The following is a 23,638-nucleotide window of genomic DNA, read 5'->3' as shown; positions in this document are numbered from 1 at the left end:
AGAAACCCCTTACCACCCCTCCTTGTAAGAAACCCCTTACTACCCCAATTACTAAACTTAAAGCACAAAAAAACCCTACAACTTAACATAACTATTTAACTATTAAGCTCAAATTGTTCCATAATAATGCCAAGGCTCAAAACAAATGTAAAAAAGCATCCTTTCTATCCAACATTACAACTTATCTCAAACCAATCAAAAACAGAAGCAAGCTTAACCTAAGTAACCCTGAATCCTTTGCAGACAGTGACTACCATCCAGCTAATTAGTGGAAGGAGGTGAGAAATAGCATTCCTCATTTAACTACCGATATTTGTAATCATCTTTATTTAGTTGGCGTGATTGTTTCACTTGCTTGCTGTTCTCTGTCTGACTATTGCTGATCTCTGTCTGCATTTGATTTTGATGTTTGGTTACTTCTAGTTTTTATCTTTTTCTTATATTGCATTTGTTTTGTTTTACGTTTTTTGTTCTTTTGGAGTTTTAAGAGTTTTTTGTCTAGGGTCAGTTAAAGTTAGAAAAGAATTCCTTTGCAGCCAGTGAATAACATCCAGATAATTAGTGGGAGGAGCTGAGAAATAACAATCCTCATTTAACTAGCAATATTTGGAGGCATCGTTATTTAGATGGAGTGCTTGTTTGACTTGCTTGCTGTTTTCTGCCTGACTATTGCTGATCTCTGTCTGCATTTGACTTGTCCCACCTGCCCAACTGTTGCTGTACTTTTAAACTTGGTGGCTTTTGAATTGCCCAGCCCTACTATAAATCTGATTTTGGACATTTCTTCTAGTCTCATCTCATCAGCTCATTCTACTGAGTATGGAGAGATCACTTGGGAAGGCCCACCCTCTTAGTCTCTAAAACTTGAATTATCTTCTGTTTCCACCCTTCCCACTTACTTAAAATACACTTTATTCAGCTGATTTTGCTGTGTCTGTGCTTATTCCTACTTTATTTTAGTTTGCCTTTTATTGCTTGTTCTTAAAGTGGTCAGTTGCGTTTATTATCCTGAATTTATTACTGCTTGTTAGCAGAATGATTACATTTTAAATATTATAAGCCTTTTAGTTTTTGATTTAAGCACTTGCGCTTCAAACTAGTTATCTTACATAAGGAAGGTTTGCGGTCTACACTCTGGTGGCAAGAGAGGTAGCTTACATCCTTTTAAGCTGGTAATATGTGGTTGAAGGCTTATTGTGTCTGTTATTCTAAATGTGACTTAGTCCTGGTTTAAATACTTGGGCTTCAAGCCAGTTATTTTACACTAAGAAGTTTTGGGGTCTACACTCTTGTGGGAGGACAGGGTAGCCTCCACCCTTTTGAGCTGGGAATTGCTGGTGAAGGCTTATTGTGGCTGTTATTCTGAAAGTGTCTTAATTCTGGTTTAAGTACTTGGGCTCAAAGCCAGTAACTTTACTTTAGGAAAGTTTGTGGTCTACACTCTTGTGGTAAAACAGGGTAGCCTTCACTCTTCTGAGCTGGGAATTGCTGGTGAAGGCTTAATGTGCCCATCATTCAAAGTGTCTTTGTTCTGGTCTGTGATCTGCACTCTTATGGCATTACTGTCTAGACACATTTTATTTTTTTTAACTACTACTGCATCTAGTTTCCTCATAACGTTGCTTGTCTTATTAACTTGTTCAATATTTAAGTTTTCCTCACTCCTCCCTAGTAGATCACTGGCCATGGACATGGACTGCATGACACTCTCCATGGACATTCTGGTTGAGATGGGTATTCTAAGGCATGGTATCAACTGCTTCATGTACACTGACAACCTACTTATTCTTAATAAAACAAACAGTATATGTGAAAGGTGTATATACGCTAACTCTGTAGGCAAAACATTCTCATACAACCAAAATTAATCCTATAGAAGTTCTCAGTAACACTTGTACCACACCTACACAGGGTAAAGACCCTACCCATAAAACTACTCGTGCAGAGGCACTTGGAGGTAGCCTTCCTAAAACATTAAGACCTCCTGCACAGAATAATCCAAGAAAGGGTCCTCAAACTTTGCATAAACACCCCGCTAAAATACCACTCACAGCTACACATTGCAACACACTATACAATGACTCCACTGTTAAGCCCTTAATGCAAATTGGCAAACAGCCAAATTTCCTGATCATTGGTGATTCTATACTGAGGCGCACAGATGCCCCCCCCAACCAGACTGAGTAAGGCGAGAGTCATGGTCAGGTGCCTTTCCAGGGCTAGAATCCATCATGTCACACAAGCACACAGGTCACTGAACCACAAGAACCAGTATGAGTCTGCCACAGTCCAAGTGGGTGTTAAATGACTTGAGACGTACCTCCCTTAACTATATGAAGCGTAATATGCTGGAGCTCGGTAATTGTGTATTTCAGGCAGGTATGAACCTAGCACTGAGTAGCATACTACCTTCTCCAAGGATGATGCCAAATCACCATATATTACAATATTTGAAAGCCTGGGGGGGGGCATGGCTGACAGACCACACACAGCCTGGGGGGGCATGGCTGACAGACCACACTGCTTTTTCAGGAATGATCTGCACTTATCCCCTCTAGCCTTTAAGATATTGGCAAAGACCTTTTCAACTCCCATAGTGCCTTTTTTATGCAATGCCAAACTGATAAACCTACTGACCTAGTTGAACCTATGAATAACTATTTGAAAGTGGTACTGCTCAGTGCTAGAAATCTTAACTAGAAGCATCACTCCCTGCAAGTCTTCCTCGCCTTGGAGAGTGTACACAACTGTGCGGTAATGGAGACATGGTTTAAAGTCACTGAGAGTACCCCAGCAATGCAAGATTATAATGCCTTTCACACCTTTAAACCAGCAACTGCACAGGAGGGAACTAAAGGTGGAGTAGTGTCAGTCTATATTAAGACTAATCTCATATGTAGACTTGTTAAACTGTATGACCCACTTAACTCACATGTGCAACTCACCATAAATAGGATGCAGCATATTCTTACAACATATAGGTCCCCCTTCATGTCACAGGAAACTCATACTACCTATCTCACTGTACTAGAGTCCCTCACTGTTCAACCCAATATGACATTCAAGGGGATCTCAACTATCCCTCTACAGATTGGGAATCCTGCACCACTTCTAATGCACAAGCCTAGCGGTTCCTAAACTTTAATACCAGCATCCTGGAATAGTTGATCCATTCGCCTACCTAAAAACATCACTGACCTTGCACTTATGAACATGGGGGGCCAGTGTTCGTCACCCAATTTAATATCTTCGCTCTTCAGACCTGACCATAAGGCAGTATTACCTGAAATAAAAATTAAATCCAGGGATCCAGCAAAACCAAAATCCTTTAGGAACTATTCCAAGGCTAATCAACACCTTGGCTAAATTCCAAGCACATCTAAACCCAGTAAACACCATAGAATACATTGAACTATTTACAAAATCTCTGTACAGCCATTTTGTATAGACTGAGCTGTGCCACTCGTATTAAGAAACAGACAAACTCAAAAGACAAGCCACCCTGGTGGAATCACACTATCAATCAGTTATAAAAAAAAGAAAAAATCTTGGCCAAGCATAGGAGGAACAAAGCCATACATACTAAAAGCCCCCTGACTAATCTAAACATGCAGCTAAGAGGGTTAATTGATTCAAAGGCTACATTTGAAGAAAACATACCTTCTCAGGCAAAGGACACCCTCAAAGCTTTCTATGGCTATGTACAACCAAGGCACCAAAAATCACTAAGAAGTCCACAGGTACCCAGAATATGAAACGGAGACTCCATGCAGTACTGCAAAAACACAAATTTATTCAGCAAGCAATAGACACATTAATGCTATGCACACACTACATTTTCATTTCAATTACTTCTTCAGATGCGGACTGAATCCTAAACAGCTTACATTTATAATGCCTCCAATACAAAAATTCCATCAATTAACCTATCACATGGAGAGAGGGCTGACTTAATGCAGAAGTTAAAAAACAAACTACTATGCATTTCTTAATAACATCTTATAAGGTATCGTTTAAAAGTGAACAAAATCACAAGATGCATTTCTTAATTTAATATAAAACAAAATCCTTATCTCAAAGAATAATAAATATAAATAATACAATAATAAAAAACTTCATAAAATGTTACTGAGAATGTTAAAAACAGATTGCTAAGGACACTCGTATTAATTCATATTAAAAGGGCAAAAAGCTCCATCTAGTGGTGTTTACCAGAAATACATTTAAAACAGAGGACTCAGTCCGCATGTGAAGAAGTAATTGAATCAAAAACGTAGTGTGTGTATAACGTTAATGTGGGTCTTGCTTGCTGAATAAATTTGTGTTTTTGCACTACTGCGTGGAGTCTCCATTCCATATTTAGAGTACCTGTGGCTTCTTTCTATGGCTATGTCCTTAACCTCAGATAGGGTTACCACCTGTCCCATTTTGCGAGGGACAGTCCCCTCTTTGGGCAGTTGTGTCCTGCAAAAAAGTTGTAAAAATGGCAAATGTCCTGAGATTTTAGGACAAAATTATTTCCTATATTTTATATAATAGTTCCATAACACAGTTATTCTGTATCTGAAACACCTAAATGTTACAAGAAACAGAATAAGCAACTAAAATGCTACAAGAATAAGCTTTTATTTAGGCAAAAAAAGTGAAGTTCTGTCCTTTGTACTGGCTGTGGGTATGTTTCAGCCTGCAAAATCTGATGTTTGTACCAGAAATGTCCCACTTTGAGCATTTGAAAAGGTGGCAACCCTAACCTCGGAAGAAATGCACAACAATGTGCAGAACTTGAGGCCATATTCACCTTGGTCCCCTCCATTTGGATCCCCTCCACATTATTCCTACCTCCATTGTTCCTCTCCATAAGAGCTAACCAACTACAGACCCTAACCAGCTCTCTCACCCCTGGCCAAAAATATGGAAAAAAATCCATGAAAAACACCAAAACTATGGACTCACAAAATAAAAAACAAAATGAAAATAAACATGGAAACAGTTCATTGAACAAACCACCAAATCACACCTACTATCTCAGCCCTACTATCCAACAATAACTACCCTCAATAACTTCATCAACAATCTCAAACTTTCCTCTGCTCTTTCCATATCCAACCCTCTCCACCTCCTTTGATATCTCTCAACACCTTCAACAACTCCAATTCCAATCCCACCCTAAAAATAATTCCACGTTGAAATGGTTTCAAATGCAATTAATCAATAATAGTTCCAAGGTTCAACATCTTGCCTACAAGACTAGGACCTGCCTGTCTGTCCTTTTCCCCAGATCCCATTTCCCTTCTCTCTGTTCTCACCCTCTCCACAATCATGTCAATAACCTGCCACTGACCATGCCACCAGCCATGCAGATGATTTCCACTATCATCGACATCAATCAACTATCAGCACACCTCTCCTGCCAGCTAAGAAAAAACCTTCTTCAACCCAGATTCAAGGTTCTCAAGTCGACAACTAGTTCTCAACCCAAACAAAACAAAACAAAACAAAACAAAACTACCACCCAAGACTCTTCACCCACTCCCCACCTTCTCTATTACATCCTCCTATTACATATCATAAGCACAGAACAAATCAATTAAAGCTATTAGGTGTTTTTAACTCAATTTCAATCAACCCACTTAAATCTTACCATCAAAACAGTAAATCAAAAGCTCAAGGCTCTCTCTATAAAGTAACTCACTAAATCCCTCTCACTCCTAAACGCTAAAATGCACACACCTACTCTATCTATCCCCATCACCTACCTCCCCCTCTTTTACAAAGACAAACAAGACAACCCTTAACAAACTTGCTTCTCCAATCACATAGCAGCTAGATTTGCCACAAATTCCACCTTTAGAGCACATTACTGCATAACTTGAAAGCACTAGGGTGGTTTTTCAGTTCCCCTCACCAACTCCCAAACCAACAACTCAAAGCTCACCAGATGCTGTATCACCCAGAGAAAACACCAGCTCTGAAAAACATCATTCACACCTATATTAACCTCAATCTGCTCCTTCCTCAATAATGAGATCAAACTACCAAACCCAATAATTAATAATTCTGCTGGGGTTCTCTTCTCTCAAACTTTTTAGGTAGTAGATGTGGACCGACCAAGAGCCACTCTCAGAACTCACCTAAAAAAGCAATTCAAAAAAAGCAAACCCCATCTCAATACTCTCTCTCAATGTCCTTCTTAACCACCTGATTAACCACTATCATTTGCTTACCCCTCTTACCCTCCCTTTAACTTTTTCTTTTAACAAAGGCTGCAAATTAACTGCTGTTTTTTTTTTTTTTTTTTTTTTATATTGTTTTTTTTTCCCAAGATGTGATGTATCTTTGTCTGTTATGTACTTTTTTCTCGGGCCTCAGACCTCCGCTGAAAACATGTATCCAGTCGGACTCTCCCGGTTAACAAATGTAAAATAAAATAAATAAATAAATAAATAAATAAACAAACAAACTTATTGCAAATGGCATTACCCATACTGAACCAGAGGCCATTGCCAAACTTTTGGCTGACAGGTTCAGCTCAAATTTCTCCCCCCACTCCCCTCTTGATAGTCCTAAGGAAATAACACATAACACAATCCCCCAAACCATCACCAGAGAACAGGTCATTAATGCACTTTCCAAGGCCAAAAACACTGCATCCATGGGCTCGGATAACATCCTGGGATGTTTAATAAATAGCATGGAATATGACTTCTCTGGTCCACTTGAATCACTCTTCAACTACAGCCTTCAATCGGGTTTTGTGCCCACAGAATGGAAGATGGCAACAGTCATTCCCTTGCACAAAGGAAGTCCAACCACTGATATGGGTAACTACAAGCCCATAAATCCTTACCAGCGTAATATACATGGCCATGGAAAGAATCATCAGCATGATAAATGAGGACATTGGTAACCTGAAAACATCACAGATCGGCTTTGTTAAAGGAAGGTCATGCCTATTCAATCTGGAGGATTTTTTTTTTTTGAGAGGGTCACCAAAGCAAATGAAGAAGGTAATACTGTGCACACAGCTTACCTCAACCTGGCCAAGACTTTTGATACAATACCCTACTCAGGCATTATAGACAAGCTCACTAATTTAGGTATAAACCCTTTTATCACCCACTGGATAACCAACTGGCTCACTGATAGGACCCAGGATGTCAAAATAGGTGAGGCCACCTCCAAGAGGCCAGTCACTAGCGTAGTCCACTAGGGCTTGATACTGGGCCCACTCCTTTTTGGTATCCACTTCTCTGAAATGGAAACAATGCTGAAGGTGTATGGTTGACTAAGTTTGCAGATGACTACAAGCTGGGGGTTATCATGAACTCCCCTGCAGATACTAGCATTCTTCAACAAGGGTCTATCTCGAAGTAATAAATGGTGCTAAAGCCATGGTCTTAAACTTAATGTTAAGAAATGCATAGTTGTACCCCTTTGGGAAAGCAACCATCTGGATTAAATACCATGTTGATAACACACCCCCAAGAGTCGACTCAGTGGTCAGGGATCTGGGCATGCAAGTAGACAGCAGAAACCAAGATACTTCCTTACCTGCAATGTTTAGGAATGCTACATAACAAAAAAAATATCTCAAACAGTTCAATAAAGTAGAATAGCAACAAACTGGATTAAAAAAGCAACCAGCATCCATTATGGGATTGTGTGTGTGTGTGTGTGTGTGTGTGTGTGTGTGTGTGTGTGTGTGTGTGTGTGTGTGTGTACCCGTGTATTTTATATATATATATATATATATATATATATATATATATATATATATATATATATACTGCAAGAAAAACACCACGCTATACAGATGATGTCACTAAAAAGGCTGAAACATGCATCTCTACAGCTAGTGGGGTTTGGCTTTACTAGCCTGAATGTTCCTAAAGTCTGAGAAAGTACAGGTCCTTAAGAAATAATCTGCATATATGCCATGGTTATCCACTACAGAAGGTTTAATGTATTACATAGCGAAGACTCCAGCTTGGCTGGATCTTTCTTGTAGTTTTTATTGATTGCTTTGTCTCTGACTTTTTTACCCTTTGATTTGTTGTTTTTGTGTATGTGTGTATATTCATTATATAAAGAATCAAACAAAAATAATTGTGTATTTTTAACAGCTGTGGTGTTTGTGTGTAAAAATTCAAGGATTATTTTTGCTTGATTCTTTATGAAATGAATCCTAAAGCACAACGGTGAAACTAAGGTTAATAACTCTGCATGCATACTACTCCATGTATTAATGTGAGATTAACTGTAAATCATATGAACTCACCATATATCAGTAATTTCCAGAATAAAGTATCTTATCTAAAGAAGTGATAAAAGGAAGTAGATTGTTTTAAAAGCTAATGAAGACAACCACACTGTCTAGATGGCAGAGTGGTTAGTGTTTACACCTCCAGGGTTTGGGGTTCAAGTATGACTTTTCATTATCACTTGTGTGGTATCTGCGTGTTTACACCTCCAGGGTTTGGGGTTCAAGTATGACTTTTCATTATCACTTGTGTGGTATCTGCATGTTTACACCTCCAGGGTTTGGGGTTCAAGTATGACTTTTCATTATCACTTGTGTGGTATCTGCGTGTTTACACCTCCAGGGTTTGGGGTTCAAGTATGACTTTTCATTATCACTTGTGTGGTATCTGCATGCTCTCACCAGCCTCACACAGGTTTTGTAAAATATCCTTCTACTAATCAAAAGTAATGAAACAAGCAAGCTTATTTCACTATTTAAATAAAATGTATGCATACTTCTGACACAAACAAGCATATCTAGCTTCTCAGAGTATTCTGTACAAAATTTAGTAGATTGAGCATGCTGAGATGATTCAATACTTACAGGGTTTCTGTCGCATTGAAAGATGATTCGAGTAGAATAATGTGAACCATTACACTTGTCTCCATTAAGGTAAACAATGCTGAGAGACCCATCGGGTGCAGCCTGGGGACTCATCTGGATGTATCCCAGGTTCTGGCTTTTGTCAGCATACTTTACACAAGATCCTATAGCACCACCTGGAAGAAACACATAGCAAAAAATTACAACACTCTTTCAGGATGCAACACATGTGAACTAGCTTTCTTTGCAAGTAGGCATAACATACGAATAATGCAGCAGAAATGTAATACAACAAAATGTAAAAGCATGAAATAAGTTGCTATGAAAGCAAGGATAAAAAAAACTAAAGGTAATGCTACTCAATGCCAGAAGTCTAAACTTCAAGATGCACGCACTCGAGGCTCTCCTCAGTATGGAGAAAATCGATGTCTGTGCAGTAACAGAAACCTGGTTCAAGGCTCCTGAGAGAATCCCAGCACTACCAGGTTATAACTCATACCATGTGTTTCGGCCCCAAAACTCGGACCGAAGCACAAAAGGAGGAGGAGTATCTATATTCATCAAAGCTACCCACACCACCAGGTTAGTGGCACTGCACAAAGCATCGGAAACCATCCATGTGCAACTAACAGTGGGCAAAACTGCCTTTCAGTTTGTAGCTTGCTACAGAACACCCTCCCTATTACAGGAACCCCACTTGGCATTCCTGAGAACACTGGAGAATATGAAGGTCTCTCCAAACACTATGTTATTGGGTGACTTCAACTACCCAAACATTGACTGGGAAAACTACTCAAGCCCAAACACCCTCACCCAACGGTTCCTTGAATTTATAAACTCTAACGCAATGGAACAAATGGTCACCACTCCCACAAGAGGGAACATATTGGACTAGGTCAACACCAACATGGGGACTCTATGTTCCACACCAGAGGTAAACCCCTCATTGGTAAGATCAGACCATAAACAAATTTCCCTGGACATCCATATCCTGTCCCCACCCCCAGCCAAGGAAATCACTGTAAAGAATTTCTCAAAAGCTAACTTTGCACTTCTCAAGACCGAGATGGAATCCTTCAAAGCCCCTGGGCCAGAGGATAATACAGCCCAATCCGCAGAATCCTTTACAAATGCATTCTATGAGCACCTGCAGGAATGCATGGATCGTGCTATCCCAAATAAAACCAAGACTCACTCCTCCAAAAACAGGAGACCAGTCTTCTGGACCCCGGCCATAAATAAGCTATACAACAGGAGGAGGAAGCTACTACATGACAGAACAAAATCCCAAAAAGGGAAGGCATCTCTGATCAGTATTAGCAAGAAACTTCGATCCCTCATAAAATCATCAAAGGCCAGTTTCGAAAGAAAAATTGCCCTAGACACTAAAGATAATCACAAGGCCTTCTTTAGTTATGTCAGGAACATGGGCGGAAACTCCCAGATATGCTCTGAATTGTTGCATAACGGTACAAAATATACCAAACCTACAGACATAGCCAACATCCTGGCAGACAGATTCAGCGCAAACTTCTCCCCCCCTTCCCCCCAAAGGAGCAAATGCCTATCCCAACTGAATGTAACCTCCCTGACATCACAGATGCACAGGTGAAAGCTGCCCTCTCCAAAGCAAAAAACACAGCATCTATGGGACCGGACGGTGTCCCAGGCTGTGTCTTACACGAGCTCCAAGAAGAACTGAACCCTCACATTAAGTCACTGTTCAAACTTAGCCTTACTACAGGATATGTACCCAAAGAATGGCGTACAGCTACAGTGGTCCCACTCCACAAAGGTGGTGCCACAACGGATCCCAGAAACTATTGCCCCATAAGCCTGACTAGTCTGGTCTGTAAAGCTATGGAGCGTATTATCATGGAACTCATAAACAAAGACATTGGGAGCCTCCAGACACTGGACCCTACACAATTAGGCTTTGTTAAGGGCAGATCTTGCCTCTTAAACCTAGTTGATTTCTTTGAAACAGTTACCAAAGCCATAGATGAGGGCAAGGTAGTCCACACAGCCTACCTGGACCTCGCAAAAGCCTTCGACGCAATACTCCACTCGGGCATCATAAATAAGCTTACCAGCTTAAATATCAACTCCTATATCACAAGATGGGTTGCAAACTGGCTCAGAGATAGAACCCACATGGTCAGAATCACAGGTGCCATGTCCAAATCCAAACAAGTTACAAGTGGCGTCCCACAGGGCTCAGTTCTGGGACCTCACTTATTCGGTATATACTTCTCTGAGGTTCAGGCTAGCCCGGGGGGATTATGGCTGACAAAGTTCGCAGATGACTGCAAACTGGGGGCCATAATCAAAACTCCAGCTGACACAAGCATCCTCCAAGAGGGTCTCACAGAGACGGATGCTTGGTGCCAGAGCCACGGCCTCAAGCTAAATGCTAAAAAGTGCATAGTCATCCCCTTTGGGGAAAAGCAAGGTGCCCACAAATTACCACATAAGTGGTAATCCATTAAGTACGAAAGAAGTAATTAGAGACTTGGGGACCAACGTAGATAGTAATCTCTCCTTTGATAATCACATTGCCAAAGTGGTTAGAAAGACCTTCTATATAGCCCACCTTGTCACGAAAGGGTTCGCGCATCTAGATCAAGAGAGGTCATTGTGCCCCTCTACTCGTCACTCATCAGGCCCATAATTGAATACAATGCCCCTTTTGGGATGTACCTTACCCGACACCTGCAACAACTGGAGCGACCCCAAATCATGGGCTACAAACAGATGTCCTATGCAGCTCGACTAAAGAAACTCCAGCTCTACTCAGTTGCTTACCGCCTACTCAGAGGTGATCTATGCCTGACGTACAAAGCCATGTCAAACCCAGAATTAATGGACATGCTCCACCTCAAAAAATCCAAATCCCTTAGAGCTACACGCTCCAGGGACCTAAACCTCAGCACAAAAATAAATAGGACATGCTGGAGGGACAGATTCATTTCCCAAAGGCTCCCCTCACTCTGGAATAGAATCCCAATTCATGTTAGACATAGGCCCTCGCTGACCCTCTTCAAGCGAAATCTTGATGCGTGGATGGGAAATCGCAAATTCACCCCTAGTATCTCTCCTGTGTCCCTGCTAGACAGAGGCGCAGTAAACTAATCTTAAAAGGGTACCTTCTGTGACCTACTTTACAGAGGCACAGTAGGCTAATCTAATAGGGAGGCGGAAGCTAAATACACTCTGGCTAGGCTTATAAATGCCCTAGGGCAGATAGCCTAGTATCTACTTATGAACCTAGGACAGCTTTACTGCCATTATTCATAAACATACTTGTTTTGCTTCAACAGCTTGCTTACTGTTTGCAGAGATTAACCTCAGTGAGCCTACCACCCAAACATGTCTTCAAATGTACTTCAACATTAAATGCCTAAACAATTAACTTTCTACTTAATGTAGTTAGTTTAGTTGCATCATTATGTACGTTTTAACCAAGAATGTTCCACAACAAAAGGAGCATTGCTTTACAGCTTTCATTCTTCTAGTATAACAGACTTTTCAAAAACTTAATGCAATGCTGAAGAACCCTTTTGATTTTCAGTCAGCATTCCATAAGCATTTTTTTTCAAACAGGCTTTTTCACACAGTCAGCTAGTTGCATTTCTTTACATTAAGCATATAAAGCAGTTAAAATCTACTCATCATGGAGCCTGGTAAGCTTTCCCCCCTTAGAAAACTTTTAGGGCTGACAAGTAAGTTCTGGCCACACAGAATGTATTTCTTGGGCCTTCCTTACCTATGCTGTTGGTTGTGAAGTACTTCCTGCATAGGCCCTAGTCGTGTTCTCTTTTGAACTTCTGTGTTACTCTAAACACAGTTGCAGCCAAGCATACAGTATGTAAGTCATGCCATACAAATAATTCTGTGTGGGGGGCGTTACACTTTCCCAAGCCAAGATCAGCAATTGTCCTACCTTGAATACGTAAGTGAAATAAACAAATAAATGTGCTAGCAAATAATTTTCTGGGTCCAAAGTAAGGTACACTTCACACACACACACACACACACACACACACACACACACACACACACACACACACACACACACACACACACACACACTTACATGCCATTAATTTAGTGATGCATGTGTTGGGGAAGTCAGTTAACAGCAAGAAAAATGGAAGTCTAAGTTGTTGTTGTTTGCCTTTTGGCTTTTTCCCGGTAAGGGGTCGCCACAGCGGGACTCCGGTCTGCTAATGATTAGCAGTAGATTTTTACGAAACGCTGAGGTGCCAGCTCGACGCCCAACCTTCAACGAAGGCATGCCCATTTATGCACGCATGGCTTTTGAATGCTACCCAACTGCGGGGAGGACATGCAGACTCAACACAGAAGGCACTCCCAAGTCAAGCCGAGAATCGAACGGGAGAACCTCTTGCTGTGAGGTAACAACACTACCACTGTACCAACCCTGAAATTTCTGGCTGTAACTCTGAATTAACAAACAAAAAATCCCAAAAGGGAAAAACGAAGAAGTAGCAGGTAATAAACAGCCACTGAGAATGAACCAAATGAACGGTGAGACAAACGATCAGACAAACGGTTTTAATAACAAATGACTTAGCGCTTTCACCAGAACAATACTGGCTTCTTCAGAGTCATTTAAACAGTGAACAAAAAACATCTTTATAGTGCCCAACCCTACAATGATAGGTGCAGTTAAAAATACATCAACCAATAAAATTTCTTTCAAATAAATAAATAAATGTGATGATTCAGCTAGGCCACGCATTTTAAAAAAACTTTTTCCACCTTAAATTAATATTGTATAAACATATAAGTAAATACATTGATAATTATACTATTGTAATAAACATCAAATACAAATATTAAATATTCAAAAAATAAAAAAATGTAAATAAATATAAATATAAATACGTAAACAGTATGAAAAATATACTAAATCTGGTTAGATTTAAACTTTAGAATAGGCATCAAAGATACACAATCATTAAGACCAGGAAATTTCAAGGCATTTAACCTAAGTTGCCATTCACTTTCTAACATACCCACTTTATTGACCAAATCAATTCCTTTCTCAAAATTAATAACATGATCCACCACAAAAAACACAAATTTTTTAAAATTAGAACATGTGGTGGTGTGTAAATAAAGTGCATTGTGTGTGTCCTTTCTCTTAATGGATCTCACATGTTCAGATATCCTGTCCCTAAGTCTACGAATAGTCTTACCAATGTAAAATGCCTCACATACAGTACAAGAGGCAATGTAGACTAGGTTCTTGGTGTTACAATTGCACACCCCAGGACATGCAATAGTGTATCTAAAGTCAAAAACACAAACATAAGATCCTTCACAAATAAACCTACACCACTTACAGGCCCTACATTTTCTCATAATTGATTTTTTGTGGGGTCTAACTTCCCTTTCTAAAACTGATTTTAAATTTTCACCTCTACTGAATACAATCAATGGTTCTGGGCCTAAAATTGCTTTATTTTGATCACCCAAACAGCATTTCCATAAACATCTCAAACTTGCACTTAATTCATGAGACCTATTGTTGTACTTTAATACAAAAAATGCTCCAGTTCTGTTATTAACAGTCTGCACAAATGAAGTATTATTTTTCAAGATAGGAATGTATTGTGTACACCTTTTTTTCATCACTTCTTTCTTAATGTTAAGAAGTAAATTAAGGGGATACCCCCGCTCCAAAAACATTCCAATTAACTTAAAAATTTCCTCCTTAAAATTTCATCATTGCTAACTAATCTGGAAATCCTGACCATTTGTCCCTTTACAATACCTTTTCTCTGGTGCCAAGGATGACAACTTCCAAAATGCAGCAAGGAATTGGAGTATGTCTCCTTTCTAAATACATTACTAGAAAAACCATCATTGGTTTTACCAATGGTCAGATCCAGAAAGTTAATCACTTCATCATTCCAAGTGTATGTAAATTTAAAAAATTCCGTGGTACTGTTTAAATATTCAACAAATTCAACAACTGTTTCTTCGTCACCCTTCCATAAAATTAACAAATCATCCAAAGATCTGTTATATAAAATAATATTGTCATAGTATTTAGAGGAAAAAACATAAAGCTTTTCCCACATCAACAATACCAAGTTGGAGAAAACCGGGGCACACTTCGCTCCCATTGCCACACCAGTAAGCTGCTGATAAAGTTCACCTTCAAATAAAATAAAATTGTTTTTTTAAACTAATTCCATGAGGTCGTGTAATAAATTAATTTTGTTTTTGTCTACAGTAATACTAGTGGAAAGACTTTCATAAAACATATCCAAACCTAGCTGGTGTGGGATAACAGAGAAAAGGTTGACTACATCAATGGTTAAAAAACCAAAACCACAATTGTTAACTTTAACATCCCTCAGTCTCTCAAGGCAATGCCACGAGTCCTTCAAAATGTGCGTAGCTTCACCAACAGCTGACTGTCTCAAGCATCAATAAAAGACGCAAGGGGTTCTGTCTTAGAACCTCTAGCAGCAACAATTGGTCTAAAAAGCAAGTTATTCGTACCCTTATGGACTTTAGGGATGCCAAAGATAGTAGGTAGAGTAGGAAACTTCACTGTAAGATAATTAAACTCCACTTCATTAATAACACCTTGAAATAATGCATCATGCAAAAACAAATCAATTTTAGCATATGCTCGATTCACTTCATTTCTAGACACCCTACTATATGTTGACTCATCATTCAAAATCTCCATCATCTTAGTGGTGTAGTCTATTTTGGTCATTATGACCATACCCCCACCTTTATCAGGTTTCATAAACCTATATCTGTTGGAGGCCTTGAGACTTTTCAAAATAAGTCTCTCATTGTCTGAAAGATTATCTATACATGAAGTTCTTTGTGATAGTATCCTTTTAAATTCAGACTCAGACATTTTTTCCAACAAGGTAACTTCAAAGTTGGGGGCGGAATAAAAATACTTTTTCTCTTAAGCATTTGTGTAGAATCCAAATCCACCTCACCGTCCTTAAAGTTATTAGAGATGGAGAAAAAAATCTTTAAATTCAACTGTCTCATAAACAATTTTAAATTGATTAAAACTTGAGCAATATCTAACCTAAAACTAGGAACAAAATTAGTACCTTTACTAAACAGGTAAAAATGTGTATCACATACCTCCAAATCAGTATAGTTGTATATAAAAAAAACAAACTTGTTCAAAATTTGATGCCTCATACCAGTATGTTGATCAAGCAAATCATCACAAAAAACTTCTAGAAAAGACCCAGTGTCATCTAATTCAGCAATAACACCAGTACAACACATACTATCAGTATTAAAAACATTAAAAACATGTTTCATCAAAGTCTAAAAACGACCCCTTCGGTTGCCCTTCATCTCTTGGGCATGAAGAAACTGTGCATTCTTGCCCGCTAAACCCCTGTTCATAAGTCTCTCGGACCCCCTTGGTCCATTCTGCTGTTCTAAAAGCCCTGGTGGAATGAGGTCTGATCCCAGCATGATGAGAATAACAAAAAGCAATACAATGGCCAATCCCACTTAGGAAATAGTTGTTTTGAAACAGGTTTTCCTTGTGAACCCAAGGCAAAGAAATGAATAATAACTGTTGAGACTACCTGAACCCTTTAGTTCTGCTCAAATCAAATATAACTTTGCCTGCCTGTGAATGTCAAAGAGTGCAAAATTTTTTTCCCTTTATTTTTGGGGATCAGCAAAAAAGTAGGCAAATGGTAGATTTGGTTAAAGGCCACGTGGGAAACAACTTTAGGCATAAAAGTAGGAATGCTCTACCTGATGATCAGCTTTTGAACTAAATCCTGCATTCCTTCACTCTATTCCCCCTCAGCTAGCATCTACCTTAGATTTCAACTGACTTAACAGAAAATTCTGGTACTTCAGCATATGAAACTGGCAATTTAAAACCCTCATAGCTGAGTGTGGAGGAGGTATACACTTTTGGAGAGTAATGAGTAGAATGCTCTCAGCTCTCCCTCCACCTCTGTCTCCAGAATGTAATCCCTCCACCTCATCCCACCCTGGGCAGCCTTAATCAAATCAAATCCCGAACCATTGATTAAAGTAATCAAATAGAACACCATAGACAGCAGGGCTGCTTAGGAACAAAGACCTGCAGACCTAGGGCTGGCGGGCTTTAGTGACAGAAGTAGAGCCTGGCTAGCCTAGGGGCCTTTTAGTGAGCGAGAAACTTGAGGCCTAAAGAAAAAGAAAAGAAAAAAATATTCCCCAAGGAGGGGCAACTGGTCTTGGTCTGATATTCCCCAAATCGTATAGCCAAGGGCTTGGCGGCACTTGCAAGCGCTGCTTCTGGGCCTTGAGCAGCGCCTGAAAGAGACTGAGGGACCATGCGGCCAAGACGGCTTTAGCAGCGTGGGTCATGGCTTTAGTACCGCGCTGGCGCGACAGGCAGCCAGACTAACGCCGTATTGCTGCTTTGACCGAGGACAGCGGACTACCCACAGGTTATGACTGCAGCAATGTGAGACGAAGAACATCCATCATCTTGCTCAACAAAGTCATTAATAAGTTCAACATCCACTGGTCGCTCATCAGTACCACGTGGAACAATTTTTCTACCAGGTGGATATGCACAACTGTTTTTATAGTCTGAAGTGTCTCTGTTTAATTTTTTATGTTTAGGAATCACATTTTTATTGACAAATGCTTCTAAATTCCTAAGCGTTTTGTCAAAAAGATTTTGATATTGAAAAAACAAAAGATCACTCGTAATACTAGCATTTAACTTGCTTATCTTTTCTTGCATCAAAGACAACTTAGCGTCGTTGTTACGAATAATAATATCCAACATGTCCATACCTGCATGGTTAAATAAAGTAACCAACTCACAGAAAGCCTCCGAACCTGCTTCCACCCCCATGGGCAATTTCCAAATGCGAAGACCCTTCGGTACTTGATTAAGCTCCTTCGATTTTTTCAAAAACAGATTGTCAAGTTGAATAGCTTTGTATTTGATACAAAGTTTCTCATATTGGAAAATTTGTTTTTTAAGGCATGGAAACACTGTAGCAGCCTCTTCCGATAACACAGGAGGAGTTCCAAATAACGGTGCTTGAAACCAAGCAGTCAAATCATGCTGCTGCCCACTAATGGCAGATTTAGACAATGCACCTGAAGGCACCAAGTTCGAATTAGGTTGTATAGGTTGTTTAGAATGTTTAGAAACTGCACCACTATATGAACCAGTAGCATTCGCTTCTTGACGAGGAGCTATATTAATTGGTGAGTGAAGCGTAAACAACTCCATCTGGGAGTCAGTGGGGCTAACAGCCGAAACCACTCTACTCCCTCCCAACTCACCAGAATGTAACTTGATGAGTTTATCAACCACATGGGCAAGCTCCTTCAGAACACTCTCCATAAAGTAACAAGAACAATTCCAAAATTCTAATTTTCACCACCCAAGTAAGAACGTCAACAGAGCCGAAAAACCAACGAACCAACAAACAAACGATCAGACAAACGGTTTTAATAACAAATGACTTAGCGCTTTCACCAGAACAATACTGGCTTCTTCAGAGTCATTTAAACAGTGAACAAAAAACATCTTTATAGTGCCCAACCCCACAATGATAGGTGCAGTTAAAAATACATCAACCAATAACATTCCTTTCAAATAAATAAATAAATTCTCATGAATTAAGTGCAAGTTTGAGAAGTTTATGGAAATGCCGTTTGGGTGATCAAAATAAAGCAATTTTAGGTCCAGAAGCATTGATTGTATTCAGTAGAGGTGAAAATTTAAAATCAATTTTAGAAAGGGAAGTTAGACCCCACAAAAAATCAATTATGAGAAAATGTGGGTCCTGTAAGTGGTGTAGGTTTATCTGTGAAGGATCTTATGTTTGTGTTTTTGACTTTAGATACACTATTGCATGTCCTGGGGTGTGCAATTGTAACACCAAGAACCTGGTCTACGTTGCCTCTTGTACTGCATGTGAGGCATTTTACGTTGGTAAGACTATTCGTAGACTTAGGGACAGGATATCTGAACATGTCAGATCCATTAAGAGAAAGGACACACACAATGCAGTTTATTAACACACCACCACATGTTCTAATTTAAAAAAAATTGTGTTTTTTGTGGTGGATCCTGTTATTAATTTTGAGAAAGGAATTGATTTGGTCAATAAAGTGGGTATGTTAGAAAATGAATGGCAACTTAGGTTAAATGCCTTGAAATTTCCTGGTCTTAATGATTGTGTATCTTTGATGCCTATTCTAAAGTTTAAATCTAACCAGATTTAGTATATTTTTCATACTGTTTACGTATTTATATTTATATATATTTACATTTTTTATTTTTTGAATATTTAATATTTGTATTTGATGTTTATTACAATAGTATAATTATCAATTTATTTACTTATATGTTTATACAATATTAATTTAAGGTGGAAAAAGTTTTTTTTAAAATGCGTGTCCTAGCTGAATCATCACATTTATTTATTTATTTGAAAGGAATTTTATTGGTTGATGTATTTTTAACTGCACCTATCATTGTGGGGTTGGGCACTATAAAGATGTTTTTGTTCACTGTTTAAATGACTCTGAAGAAGCCAGTATTGTTCTGGTGAAAGCGCCAAGTCATTTGTTATTAAAACCGTTTGTCTGATCGTTTGTCTCTCCATTCCATTTGGTTCGTTCTCAGTGGCTGTTTATTACCTGTAACTCTGAATTAAATGAAAAAGCAGAAGTGATACAAGAACTTAAAAGTTGCATCTTTCAACAAATTGCACTTGTTAGGTTTGTCTTGCTTCATTTTTTGAGTTCACCTGCACACATGCAAGCAACATTTCAGTTTGTCAGCAGGTGGCATTAGTGCACAGGTTCTCAATGCAAACTATTGCTAAGCCCTACCTTTTATTATCCATTGAGGATGACATAATTTGTACCGACATGAATAAAAAAAGAGCAATACTTCTTACATTAAGGCATTCCAAGGCTTGTCTCATATCTTCTACTTTTGCTCCTGGCAATCATAACACTATTTCATCCAGCTGGTATTGTAAATTCACAGCTTCAGCCATGAAGTCAACATCTGTCTTTCTCTTCTTTTTCTTACAGTAGTGTTCTTCAATCATTCCATGTTCAATTTTGATTTCTTCCTTTTCACCTGCTCCTTGCCTCTTTTTTCTACCTTCTCTTTTGGAAAAATGATGCCTTTTTCCATACACTGAAGGTTTTCAAGTAGAAAAATATAATTCCCTGTAACATGTATTACATAACAAAGTAGTGTAATTTTTAGTATGTATTCTCTTTCCTTTACAGTCATTAATCAGTTTCTTTTTCTTCCTTATTTGTTGTGAACTTCTTCCTTTCTTTCTTTGTTTCCTTCTAAACAAATCAGATCCTCAGACTGCTGAATACTTGTATCCAGAATTCCAAAGTTGTCAGGGGCATTGTCTTGTTTTGTTAGGGACGAATGATATTTGCAGATAATAGCTGTATCATTTCCTAAATGTGTTCTATTTGTTCTATGCTTAACATTATTTATTTCATCAGTCCAGTCATTAATATATGAAACAACAGTTCTCCAAGCCATGCCAACTACACAAGTGCAATTATCATCAAGTCTAGATTTACTTTTAACACTGGTAAGCAAATCATCCAACCTTTGACATGAGGAACACAGGTCACCAGTGTTATTAGCTGTTCAATATGCATAGCATTTATTACACTGTACAAGATAGTTGTGCATTAGCAAATAGTTACTTGCATACTCATTTAAGGAATCCACATTCAGCTTCAAATGAATAAAATATTGTAAAAAAAAAAAGAATGAACAAAATCAGTAACCACAGAATTCAAAGAGAACTTAAATCGCCTTCTATGAAAAAAAATAACACAAACAATATACAACTAAATAACTAAATACTAAAGTAAGTACAGTAAAGTTGTTCTGACCATACAAGTTCTGCAAGCCAGACAGAAGTTGCAATTCCTTTACTATTGCTCACAGTTGCACTTCATTTTCATCAGTAAAGATCAATAAGTCACAAACCAAGGTAGGACTGTTTAGATATGCTCAGGATTTTCCTATCTGCAGTCTGTGTTAATTTATAGCTGTCTAGGCTCTTTGGGGTGGCTAGAGCTTACTTGTCTGAAAGCCTATCCCTTTCTAACAAATAAAAGTGGGGGTTATTATGTGATATTTAGTGTTAAACTCTTAGCCTAGAGGGTTTCTCTGCATTCATAAGTGTCAGACACATATGGGTTTCTCTGCATTCATAAGTGTCAGACACATATCTTTGAATTTATTACTGCTCAATATCTGAGCTGTTTGGCTTTCTGCTATATACCTATAATCAACTGCATTACTAGCCGAGTTAAATACAAACTTGCAGTGCTAAAGATTGCACTGCATTTTATTTTTCTATGTATTTAATTGTTTCATTGAATATTGCGGTCTGGGTCTCTCTGCAGTTATTTATTTTTCTATGTATTTGTTTCATAGAATACTGTGGTCTCTCTCTCTTGTTGCAGTTAGTTTCCCTGCCATCCCTCCCTGTTCTTGTTCTGGTATTAATCTTGGTGGCTTTGGAATTGCCCACTCCTCCTGTAAATTTGTGTTTGAACACTCCTCCTGGGTCTATCTCATTTGCTCACTCAACCGAGTACAGTGAGATCATATTTTGACTTTAGACACTCCTACCAGTCCCATCTGTTCAGCTGTATCCCAGCTCTATCCCAGTCTAGTATCACTAGCTCATTCTGCCTAATACAGAGAGCACATTTGAGAAGGGCGAGCCACTTAGGTCCTTAACCTTGAATTATCTTCTGTTTCTCCTTTCTCCCTTTCCACTTCACAAAAAAAAAAATCTAAGCTTATTTCCTGCCTTTCCTATAACTAGTCTAGTCCAGATACAGAATTGCTGTATCCAGGACTGTTTGTAAGCTTCTGAGCCCCCCAAGCCTTTCTGTGTTGGAGGGAAACCTTCTAGCTTATCAGTAGGAGTGTTAAGCACTAGGTAGCCTATCTACCACAAGAGTGGTTTCTGGCCCAGAAATTGTAGTTTACTGGCCATTTGGGCAGTTTTTCCATCTCTTTCAACTTCTGGTTTAAAAGCCTGCATTTGCACTTGTTTCCTGCCTTTCCTGTAACTAGTCTAGTCCAGATACAGATTTACTGTATCCAGGACTGTTTGTAAGCTTCTGAGCCCCCCAAGCCTTTCTGTGTTGGAGGGAAGCCTTCTAGCATATCAGTGGGAGTGGTAAGCACTAGGTAGCCTATCACAAGAGGAGTGGTTTCTGGCCCAGAAATTGTAGTTTATTGGCCATTTGGGCAGTCTTTCCATCTCTTTCAACTTTCTGGTTTAAAAGCCTGTGTTTGCGCTCATTTCCCACCTTTCCTGTAACTAGTCTAGTCCTGATACAGATTTGCTGTATCCAGGACTGTTTGTAAGCTTCTGAGCAGTGCCAAAGTCTGCTCTTCAACTTTTCCCTTAGATCTGCTAGTTCTCTCCTCTACTACACTTTTACTAGCTTATTAGTCTAGCACGTTACCAGACTTCAAGTGAAAAAGTAAGTAGGTCAGTCTCTGTGCTATGCCCAGAATGAAAAACATGTTGAGTTAAAGATTTCATGTTCACACAGATAACAGATCAGAGTATGTGTATGTTTTAAGGCTCTTACAGAATGGTGATAGAGCTCCACTCAGTCAAAAGCTACTTTTATCACAATTTGCTGGTGGCTCCTCATTTATGTACTGGAACAACTATTGCTAACTTCCAGAGGCTGGGAACACAGAATTTGAATTTAAAATCATTTACAACAAAGGAGATGAGATATGCTACACTATGTCCTGACAGAGTTCTCTGATAGAGACAAGCAGCCTCTTTGCACATCTTAGGATAAGCAGATGACAGTGACATCCTGATGTCATTGCACTAGCTGCACTCACAGCTCCCCTTGGAATCTCTTGTTCTCTAGGCCCAATACTCGGGTCACCATAAGGTTGACTACCCGAGACGTTGGGACCCACCCAATAAAAGATTACATTCAGGACACCTGGCTGAAGCAATACAGGGTTCTGAGGCTGGGGTGCATGAGAACACAAGGCAAGAGTGGAGACTGCCAGAAGCTGTGCAGACCTCTTGAGGAGCATAGCAACAGAAAAAAATATTCTAGGAAAACTAGCACTAAAATAAACAGATAAAGCCCCAAATGCAGCCAACACTGATTAGACTGATCCCCTGGTGACCTTGATGCTGGACGACCTAGCAAAGAAGAGTGAGTGTGAGCAGCAGATGTTGCTTTGCCCATTCTGGAAGGAGGCATTGCACTGGTGATATCTAACAGAGGATGGATGTCACAACAGCCATTGTGATGAACTAAAACAAGGCACCCATTAGGTAAAGGCTGCTCAGGAATAGGTGAATGTACAGGAGCTTGTGTGTCAGTGAACCCAGCACTGTGGGAGTTCATACACACTGGACTGACACAGAGGAGAAGCTAGGGAGAAAAGCTCTGCACTCACTGCACAATGACAGCTGAGTTCTTCTGCTCTTAATCCTTCTCTAGTAGCCAGCTAACAACACCAGAGAAGGCGGCACAAAATGAATGGAACACTGGTGAAAGGGGCCAGATGACAAACAGGGAAAAGACAGAAAAAAAACACTCTGGGGTAAGCATATCTGATACAAATAACAAGAGTTTTAATTTATTTACTAAGAATTTTTTTGATCAGTCTAGTAGGTCAAATGGTGAACTGAATCCCTGATGTTTTAATACACAGTATGTAAAATATGTGAAGCC

General features: G+C 39.2%; 1 protein-coding gene across 1 annotated transcript in view; it reads right to left on the bottom strand.

Annotated features, from left to right (window-relative positions):
- Nucleotides 1–23,638, bottom strand: part of IGF2R (insulin like growth factor 2 receptor) — a 2,372,344-nt gene that overhangs the window by 878,665 nt on the left and 1,470,041 nt on the right. The window contains exon 24 of the mRNA XM_044074918.1: nucleotides 8,846–9,021. Coding sequence (XP_043930853.1) covers nucleotides 8,846–9,021 — 176 coding nt within the window. The remainder of the gene's footprint in view (nucleotides 1–8,845; nucleotides 9,022–23,638) is intronic.

This window comes from Protopterus annectens, chromosome 1.part0, assembly GCF_019279795.1.
Source record: "Protopterus annectens isolate FY-2018-M chromosome 1.part0, PAN1.0, whole genome shotgun sequence".
Lineage (NCBI taxonomy): Eukaryota > Metazoa > Chordata > Ceratodontiformes > Protopteridae > Protopterus > Protopterus annectens.
Note: the sequence above shows the minus strand (reverse complement) of the source record. Positions and strands in the feature narration are given on the sequence as shown.